Source organism: Ziziphus jujuba, chromosome 10 (assembly GCF_031755915.1).
Source record: "Ziziphus jujuba cultivar Dongzao chromosome 10, ASM3175591v1".
Taxonomy (NCBI): Eukaryota; Viridiplantae; Streptophyta; class Magnoliopsida; order Rosales; family Rhamnaceae; genus Ziziphus; species Ziziphus jujuba.
In genome coordinates, this window is record NC_083388.1 from 18,495,847 (window position 1) to 18,505,654 (window position 9,808).

Here is a 9,808-nt window from a genome sequence, read left to right on the forward strand (position 1 = left end):
AATACAAATAATCGGTTTCAATTATGTGTTTCTGTCTTTTTATCCTCTTATCATTTGGGGAAAAAAAAAAAAAAAACATTATGCAAAATCAAATAGAAAATAAAAATTTAAAAAAAAATACAAAACGACCATTTAAAGATAGATAATCGAGATAAGCTGTTCAAGATTATGTTGTTATTCCTTTGGTTAATTTAAATTACAAAACAGTTATCAATTTTATTTATCAGCTTTCTTTTTTTTTTTTTTTTTGGGCTTAATAGAATGTTTGATAATATAGTTTTTTATTATTGTTATTACGTTCCATAATATAGTTTAAAAAAAAAAAAAAGAATTCTTGATAAATGCGCAACTCCTTCTCAAAGAAATAATCTGTGCTTAAAATTTTAACTTAATTTGCCCTTAAAGCCATAGTGAGTCTGCTGTCGCTCTTCGCATTTATATTCCAGTTTATTTAATTTCATCTTTACCTGTTGTCACTATTTCTTACCAAAAATGACGATAAAATCCATTTTCATCTAAATCAATGTTTAAACCCTAGATCTAGAAGTAAATTTTCAACCAGACCAACCCTACAAACACATGTTTGCTTCTTTCTTCTTTTTGTTTTTAAAAAAAAAAAAAATTCAACATTTAATATCCGAAAACGCCATTTAGTAATTTTTTTTTTTCGTAAATATTCAACTTTTAATGTCCAGAGTAGTAAAGGAAAACACCATTTCAAAAGTAATATCTTTTAAGCATTTTGTCTTAGTGAATATTTATGATTCGAATGATGGTCAATAATATGCGAAAGCACTTCTCAAGTTAAAATTATTACCACTTCAATTTGCTAATTTCTCGTTGGCCAAAAAAAAAATTGCCAATTTGTCAAAATTATCATTTTGTTTTTTCCTGTTAAGGAACCATTTCAATGGCAATATTTCTTGAACCATTTTTTTTTTTTTTTCGTTTTACAAAGTTATGAAACATTTTGTAAAACTTTGTCATCCCTGGCTCAGTTTGTTCTCGGGATTAGTCTGCATCAAAACATTAACAAAGAAAATAAGATACATTTCATTTGAAAAGCCACATTAGACAACAACAACAACAACAAAAAGAAGAAGATAAAATTAAAACAAGATGGATGGTACAACAATATACATGGTCAATCTATTGTACATGTTTTTCATAGCTAGTGGCTTACAAATCAAAACACTGAAACCACAAAATTATCCCCATTACTTTTCAGAATGTGTTATCAGTTATCACAATACTCATGAACAGAAATTAGAGAGCTGTTATTGCTGCTACAAAATGTTAATTTAACTAAAGATTAGTTAAATTACGACTTCTTCCAAAAGTTTAAGTTAACGAGATGTGAGTCATCTTTTCTTTTATACTTTTTTTTTTAATATTCTCCTTCACATGTAAGTCTGCCTCCTTTTGGCTTCTTTGAGTTCTTCCATGTGTTTTATTTTTGGATAGAGTTATTGAATTTTGAACTATAATCTTTCTGAATTGCTGGTTCTGATACCAAGTAGAATTACTACTTCTCCCAAAATCTTAAGATAATGGAATGTGGGTCATCTTTTCTTTTTTACTGTATCTTAAACACGATCAACCAATACTTTAACTTGAAAAGACTGTAAATGCTTGTGATGCAAAATTTCCATGCAACACCTTTTAGAGACTAAGCAAAGACAATTTGTTAGACTATCGTGCAAAGATAGATAATGATGAAGCAAAATATAAATGCAAATAGCAAAGTAGCTAGATAAAGGATGAATGCAAGAATACACAAAATATTTGCAACCCTGACCAGAGTTCCCAAATTAAAGCAGTTTATGCAGTTGAAGCTGAACGAAACAAGGAGAACACAAATGACCAAAAGAGAAAAGCATAATTAGGAAGAGCAGAAAACTGCAGTACTGAAAAGCGTACTTGTACTCATAATACACATAAAGAAGCATCTCCGGGACACCCCTTGGCCAGAATTGAAATTAAATAAACTTCAAACAATACATACTTTGTCAAAGCATAGTTGTCTGAGGCTGTTCCAGAGCATTACTGTTAAATTTCCAAGAGTCCCATAAGCTTCGAAACTTTAACATGACATCAAATATGTTTGAATCCTATTACTGTTTAGTATTTTAGGCTCTCAAACTGAAGTTAACTAATATTATAGACTAACTTAATATGAAACCATTGTTCCACACTTAAGAAGTCTCATATTAAGCAACAAGAAAGATTGAGGCCACGGCTGCAGTGCTAGTAAAGTGAAGTATACCTGGGCCACTATGTCATTGCCACGATAGACTGTGCAGGACCTCATGAAAGGGCAACCTTTCACCTTGAAATCAGAGGTGTTGTCTTCCAAATTGCTACCAGCAAGAAACACCTCTAATTCAGTTGTAGTAAGCGTATTCTTTGTCCTCTGCACTCTGAATATCAGCTCCTCTCCATTCCCCTTGAAGCCTTTCCAACATCCCTTCTACAATTAGGAAACAGATAACATCACATTTGATAAGTGGGAATGCATGTAGATATATGACCAAGCGAAGCAGCTGCTTTTGCTTATCACTGTCATCCTTTGGGACTATATGAGCATTTGATAAACTGCCTCATAAACAAATAAACAGAAAAAGTACAACTTTTTAAAATTCAAAATAAAATTAACAGCTTTGACAGTAACTGACTTAACTAATACCTGAAATTCAAATTAACAGCTTAGACAGTAACTGAATTAACTAGCAGATGAATATTACCCACGATGAGTGATCACTATAAAAGGTTCATCACTTTTTCTCTTACCTTCTCCTCCAGGAAATATTTGCTACAGAAACAAACAAAAAGGGTACACAGAGTAAGTTGGAGTGTTAAGACTTACATCATCACGAGACATAGAAATGAGAGGATTTCCAGCTGCATCAAGCGTAGTTCGATCATGGGACAATGAATGCGAAGAGGAACGGCTGTAGACCTTGTAACCCAAGCCCGAATTGGCATCTTTAAGAGACACGAAGAGATCCACTGGGATTGCTATACTCCCGGGAAGTACAGGAGCTGAAGTAACCATAGATTAAAATACAGAAAAAATTGAGTTTTTTTCCCAAAGTGAAGTTGGAGAAATAACCAACGAGATAAAATCACAAAAAAGAAAAAAAAAATTTTCTGGAAAAGAGTATTATTTTTTGTGAAGGAAAGGTTGATAGAGAGAGAGAGAGAGAGAGAGAGAGAGAGAGAGAGAGAGAGAGATAGATTCTAGGAGGAATAGATTCTGGATGCCAGAAAGAAAGAGGTTACGTGTGTAGGAAAGCATCTTGGAGATGGTTATCTTTGAACTTTATTCAACACGAAAAGGAGATGCTCAATTGCTGGAATAATGACCAGTAGAAGAGAATGAAAATTGAACAAAGTGCACAGAAAATGCTCTAGTTCAAGTCTGTGTATGCAGACGGGCATGGTTCTGCGCTTGAGATATGTTCTAAAGCCATGGCCTGTTAACCCTTCGATGGACTGCTTTGGAAGTGAAAAATAGGAAAAAATGGCAAAGCCAATTTATCATCCATCCTCTGCATATGTATATGCATATATACATGTACTTCCATATTCAATCATCAATAACATATAGAAGCATACCCTGTAAAAATCTTGTTCTATTTACAAACTTCACCAATGATTTCCACATGAGCATGCACCATCTTTGAAATGATGAAATCTGTTGGAATCCCTTGCAACGATCTCTCTCATTTCCATCTTTGAGATCAATCTAGTTACCTCATGACAATCAATGCACATTCTAAGATTCTTAACTATCATTATGCGAGTACCTGGAACAGTGCTGATTAGACCAAGTCCAATGGCCAATTTCTCGCTGTGTCCAAGAACTATCTCCTCCTTTGTGTTCTTGTCAACATTCTGCATGACCATGCTTGTGTTTGGAACATACCCATTAGTCTTCATTTTCTCAACAAGATTCTGTAAGTACTTGTGAACCTCTTTGCTAAGGGGATGAGATCTGTCTCCTGATTCAAAGCTGTGAATTGTTTTGTTAATCTCAATCCATGTACTGGCCTTCTCTTTCCTTATGCCTCTATTTGACATCAATCTTCTCACTTTTGCAACTGCTTCCAAGTCCCCAACAAGTCCATACAAGTTAGATAGCAACATATAAGCACCTGCTTCTTGAGGTTCTAATTCAAGTAGTTTCTCTCCAACACTCCTTGCTAGCTCGAAGTCTTTATGTGTGAAACATGAGCTTAGAAAAGCTGTGAGAAGCTTTGTGTCCGGCTTCATAGGCATTTTCTCAATGAAATTAGAGGCCTCTTGGAGATGGCCTGCTCGTGCTAGGAGATCCACTATGCATGTATAATGCTCCATCATGGGGTTGATGGAGTATACATGTACCATCATGTTGAAAATTCTCCATCCTTCTTGCACTAAACCTGCATGACTGCATGCATAAAGGACTCCTAAGAATGTGATTTCGTTTGGTCGTATTCCTTCCATTTCCATTACCACAAATGCCTGAAGAGCCTCCAGCCCCAGGCCTTGTTTTCCATATCCCACAATCAAGGTACTCCATGAAACTACATTTTTGGATGGCATGTTTCTGAAACACAAGCACGCATCATCCATGCATCCACATTTAGTATACATGTCAACCATGGCATTTCCAATCGGCAAATAATGCTCATAACCATTTTTCATGACTAACCCATGAATTTGCTTACCATTAAGTAGCGCTGCAAGATCAGCACATATGGCAAGAACACTCACCATGGTCATACCGTCAACTTGGGCTCCCTGCAATCTCATTCTCTCATAGAAAAACAATGCAGTTCTTCCTTCAGAGTGTTGCCCAAGACCCGAAATCAGAGAATTCCAAGAACCAACGTCTCTCTTCGACATGTTATTAAACAAGTCAACTGCCTCTGATGTTAAGTGAGACAAACACAACCCAGAAATCATGCTGTTGCAGGCAATGACATCTCTTTCAGGCATTTCATCAAAAACACGGCGGGCTTCTCCGATTTGATTGCATTTAGAGTACATATCGAGAAGGGAAGTCATCAAAACCATGTCTCTATTAAACCCATGTTTGATCACCATGCAATGGAACTGCTTTCCTTCTTTAATAGCAGCTAGCCTTCCACAAGCTCTTACAGTTGCTGAGAGAAGAAACTCTGTGATTTTGGACCCAGTTTTCCGGAGCTGATGGAACAGAGTTATAGCTTGACAACTTTGCCCTTGGTCAATTAGGGTACCAATCCTCTTAGCATATAATAAGATCCGATTAAGCATTTTTATGCAAGGGCTTTATAGGAATAGCCCCAGGCTAAAGTTTTTACCATGCCTTTTGTAGATTCTGCATGCAAACCAACCAAGAGATCAGATTCCTTTTGATGAAACCAAGAGATCAGATTCCTAATACCTAAAAAATGATCAGATTCTTAATACCATGCCTGCATGTTTTTACGTATCTTTATATAATAACTCAAAAATCGAAAATTTCTGCAAATATGAATTAAACAATTTAACAAATTTTTGCCTCCAGGAAAATTGAAAATTGTACACCAGCTAAACGGAGAAAATTGTAATTTGCTCAACATATTATATAAAAGCTACCACCATTTAAGACTGGCAAAAGTCACGTTTTGGCAACGATGAAGTAAGCGGTTCAGAATTTCTTCAAAAACAGAGAAAAAGAAAGGTGAAATTTTGCAGGATAGTTGGTTGTTAATTTTAGTTTTTTTATTTTTATTTTTATTTTTTCTTTCTAAACGTGTATAATTTGTTTAATATAAATGCTCGTTCAATATTTAAATTAACTATAAAATTGAAAAAATAAATAAATATAAACAATCATAATTACACGTTGTTTTATTTATTTATTTTCCAGTTCTACCGCCAATTAACATTCAAAATAAATAAATTATATACAATTCAATTATATAAGTAAAATAATTAAAATAAAAAATCAATTATCTTACCAAACCACATATCATTTAAAAATAAATAAATTCCATTATATACACAATTAATATTTCAAAAAATTTAAATAAAAACTACGTAAATTTATAAAAAGACCATTTAACAAGAGACAACCGAGATGAAAAAACCAATGTATCATCGAGATGAGTTTTATCTGTTGAAGATTATGTTTTTAATCCTTGGTTGATTTAAATAATACAAAATAATTATTAATTTTGTTTATCAAAATTTATTGCTTAATAGAGTGTTTGGTAATAAGCCACCTCTTTCGCAGGGAAATTATCTATGCTTTTGAACATAATTTCTCCGTAAAGAATGGCTAGCATTGAGTCTACTGCTGGTCTTCACATTTATAATCCAATTTATTCGATTCTTGCCTTTTTTTATTATTGTTTATTATATTATTTTTTAGTTTCTTACTAAATCGATGATACATTATTTAGTACCAAAAAAATCCATTTTTCACAAAAATACATTTACAATGCTAAATATATCAGTTTGTATATATATTTAAAAAAATAAAATTGGTACAATGTTATCACTTCTGTGGGTGTATATATATATACATACATATAGGCTAGTTTTATGGTACGATCCATTCGCATACAGATCCATATTAAATTTATATTTTACAAAAAAAAACATTAATTTTGCTCTGCATAAATAACAGATATTTTTTTTAGAAAAAAAAAAAAAATTTTGATACGGTCCACACCTTAACCTCATCCTATATATATATATATATATATAATTTAGAGAACAACAAAGGGACAACGCCTAGTAAATTTATTTCAAACGCCAATTGTTTCTATTATTAAAAGGATTAGCGTTATCTCAGACAAACATGAGTAAACTTACTCATTTTATCGTTAAAAATGATAGGCGTTATCTCAGATAAACATTTGTCCACATAAACTACTAACATCTTGAAACACCATATAGGACAAAAACATAGTAAATGAAAACACCATTTCAAAAGTAATATCTTTTTAAGCAATTTTTTTTTTTAATAGACATTTATGATTCAAATTATTGTCAATGATATGGGAAAGCAACCACGAGTTCAAATTATTACCACTGCAATTTGCCATTGCCAATTTCTCAACATTGTAGCAATTTATTATTTATTCTCAAACAAAAGAATTTACTTGAGAACCTTTTTTCTTTTTTTTTTTTGTCTCCAGTTAGGGAACCATTTCAATGGAAATAATTCTTGAACCTCTTTTTTACCACAAAGATGTTAACACATTGCAAAACTTTGTCCACTTCTTCTAATTTGTGCAAAACATACATTCTAGATATCCATAAATACAAAGCAAACATATGATGCATAATCAATTTGGCACAGCCTTAGATTGGTCGTCCCTATACAACTCTCAAATTCATATATTTTTATTTCTTTCTTTCTGTGGAAAAATTGGTCATTCAAAGTTAATTCTTAGCTGTATTATCTTCATCCTTTAAGAAATATTACAACCAGAGCTGCAATTAAAGCATGATCAACAGACCCTGGAAAAATGGTCAATCTAAATTTACTCCTCTTAACGAAAACCTGGTTCAGTTTGTACATCAGACTAGTCTGCATCAAAACATTAACAAACGATATAATATAAGAGCACGTTTCATTTAAAAAGCCATATTAGACAACAACAACAACAACAACAACCAAAAGAAGATGAAAAGAAAACAAAATGGATGGCGGAACAACATAAATGATCATCTAAAATTGTACATGCTTTTCATACTTCATAGTTTGAGGCTTACGAGTCCGAACACTGAAACCACAAAATCGTCCCCATTACTTGTCAGAAAATGTTATCAGAATACTCATAATATGACCATAAATCAGATAGCTGTTATTGCTGCTATGAAATATTAATTTAACCAACGATGAAACAATATTTTAACTTGAAAAAACCGTACAATGCATGTGCTGCAAAATTTTCATGCAACACTTTTTAGAGACCCAACAGAGACAATTAGTTAAGACCTGCTGTGCAAAGATGGACGATGATGAAACAAAATATAAAGGCAAAGAGCAAAGTAGATAGATAATGGCAAGGATACACAAAATACGTGCAACCCTGAACAGACTTCCAAACTAAAGCAGTTTATGCGGTTGAAGTTGAACACAGCGAGGAAAACAACATATACTGTCGAAGCATAGCTCAACGATGCTGTTCAAAAGCATAATTGTCAAATTTCCATAAGTCCCAAAAGCTTGGAAATTTAACAAGACATTAAATATTTTTGAATCCTAGCATATGAAGTTAGCTAATATCGTAGCCTAATTTTATATGAAGCCATCGTTACAGACTTAAGAATTATCATATCAATCAACCAGAAAGATTGTTAAGGACACGGTTGAAGTGCTAGTAAAGTGAAGTATACCTGGGCCACTATGTTATTGCCTCTATAGATGGTGCAGGCTCTCATGAAAGGGCAACCTCTCACATTGAAATCAGAGGTGTTGTCTCCCAAATTTTCACCAGCAAGAAATATCTTTAACTCAGTCCTAGTAAGTGTATTCTTTATCTTCTGCACTCTGAATATCAACTCATCCCCACCATTCCCCTTAAAGCCTTTCCAACATCCCTTCTACAATTTAGGAAACAGACACCATCACATTTGATTAGTGGGCAGTTCATGCAAATATGTTATAAGGTGAAAGAAGCTACTTTGCTTATATCACTGTTATGCTTTTGGTTATTTTTGGGCATTTGATAAACTACCTAATAAACAAATAAATAGGGAAAAAAAAAAAAAAAGGATCACTTCTTATTGTATTCGTATTCCTAATCCATGAAATTCAAAACAACAGCTATGACAGTAACTGAACTAACTAACATATGAATATTACCCACGAAGACCAATGAACATAAAAAAGTTCGTCAATGCTTTTCTTTTTTCTCCTGCAGGAAATATTTTCTGCGAAAACAAACAAAAGGGTACCCAGAGGAAGTTAGAGTGTTAAGACTCACATCGTCAGGAGACATAGAAATGAGAGGAATTCCAGCTGCGTCAAGCAAAATTCGGTCATGGGATGACGATTGAGAAGAGGAACGACGTTTGACCTTGTAAACCACATCACCATTGGAATCAACGAAGCCCAAATCAGCATGTTTAAGGGACACGAACAGATCCACCGGGATTGCTAAACTCCCGGAAAGTACGGGAGCTGAAGTATCCATAGATTAACATACGGAAAAAAAAAAAAAATTGAGCTTTTTTTTTTTTTTTTTTTTGGAGAAATAACCAACAAGATCAAATCAGAAGAAAAATATATATATATTTTTTTCTCTGGAAAAGAATATATATATATATATATATATTTTTTTTTTTTTGGCGAAGGCAAAGTCCAGAGAGAGAGAGAGATAGGTGGTGGTGGAGGTGGAATAGATTCTGGGTGTGGTAAAGAATAATGAGGTGGTTTTCTTTGAACTTTATTCAACAAGAAAAGGAGATGCTGTGACTGCTGGTGTGGTCGTCGATGGGAGAGAACAAAAGTTGAACCAAGTGCACGGAGATGATGGGCCTGGTTCTGGGCCTGACTCATGTTCTAAGGCCATAGCCCTTTAACCCTAACATGGACTGTTTTGGAAGCGCCCAATGATAATTCTCCCACCCCCTCCCCCCCCCCCCCAAAAAAAAAAAAAAAAAAAAAAAACAAAAAGAAAGGGAAAGCCGATTTAATAATTTATCATCCAAGTACATAAAGCCGTAGAGTTGTTTTTTTTTTATTTTTTTTTATTTTTATTTTTAAATATAAATTGATAGCTTTAATGGTTGAATATTTTATTTATGTCTAAAAATGTACCTCATATATATCAAACAA

General features: G+C 33.4%; 2 protein-coding genes across 8 annotated transcripts; both read right to left on the reverse strand.

Moving 5' to 3' along the window:
• Positions 1-355: 355 nt before the first annotated feature.
• On the reverse strand, positions 356-5,741 carry LOC107411629 (pentatricopeptide repeat-containing protein ELI1, chloroplastic). Of its 7 annotated transcripts, none has more exons than XM_048468482.2 (4): positions 3,810-5,728; positions 2,867-3,042; positions 2,267-2,470; positions 356-1,016 (listed from the first exon to the last, which is right to left on the reverse strand). In XM_048468482.2, the coding sequence occupies exons 1-4, from the start codon at positions 5,281-5,283 to the stop codon at positions 984-986; spliced, it is 1,887 nt and encodes a 628-aa protein (XP_048324439.1). In that variant the 5' UTR covers positions 5,284-5,728; the 3' UTR covers positions 356-983. The 7 variants fall into 7 exon arrangements, with proteins under 7 accessions (XP_048324439.1, XP_048324438.1, XP_048324440.1 ...); XM_048468481.2 differs by lacking the exon at positions 356-1,016 and having other exon boundaries at positions 1,901-2,470; positions 3,810-5,347; positions 5,611-5,741; XM_048468483.2 differs by lacking the exon at positions 356-1,016 and adding an exon at positions 1,901-2,046.
• Positions 5,742-7,280: 1,539 nt separating this feature from the next.
• LOC107411623 (protein LURP-one-related 7) lies at positions 7,281-9,443 on the reverse strand. The gene is made up of 3 exons (XM_016019236.4): positions 8,955-9,443; positions 8,365-8,571; positions 7,281-7,552 (listed from the first exon to the last, which is right to left on the reverse strand). The coding sequence occupies exons 1-3, from the start codon at positions 9,162-9,164 to the stop codon at positions 7,427-7,429; spliced, it is 543 nt and encodes a 180-aa protein (XP_015874722.3). The 5' UTR covers positions 9,165-9,443; the 3' UTR covers positions 7,281-7,426.
• Positions 9,444-9,808: the final 365 nt, after the last annotated feature.

What these genes read in the sequence shown, in the direction of transcription:
- LOC107411629 (XM_048468481.2), bottom strand. Translation starts at nt 5,283, where the DNA reads ATGCTTAATCGGATCTTATTATATGCTAAGAGGATTGGTACCCTAATT. An exon ending in TCTAATCAGCACTGTTCCAG is followed by an intron (nt 3,043 to 3,809) that starts GTACTCGCATAA and finishes TGGTTACTTCAG; the next exon opens with CTCCTGTACTTCCCGGGAGT. An exon ending in TTTCTATGTCTCGTGATGAT is followed by an intron (nt 2,471 to 2,866) that starts GTAAGTCTTAAC and finishes TCCTAATTGTAG; the next exon opens with AAGGGATGTTGGAAAGGCTT.
- LOC107411623 (XM_016019236.4), bottom strand. Translation starts at nt 9,164, where the DNA reads ATGGATACTTCAGCTCCCGTACTTTCCGGGAGTTTAGCAATCCCGGTG. An exon ending in TTTCTATGTCTCCTGACGAT is followed by an intron (nt 8,572 to 8,954) that starts GTGAGTCTTAAC and finishes CCTAAATTGTAG; the next exon opens with AAGGGATGTTGGAAAGGCTT. An exon ending in GCAATAACATAGTGGCCCAG is followed by an intron (nt 7,553 to 8,364) that starts GTATACTTCACT and finishes GTTTTGATGCAG; the next exon opens with ACTAGTCTGATGTACAAACT.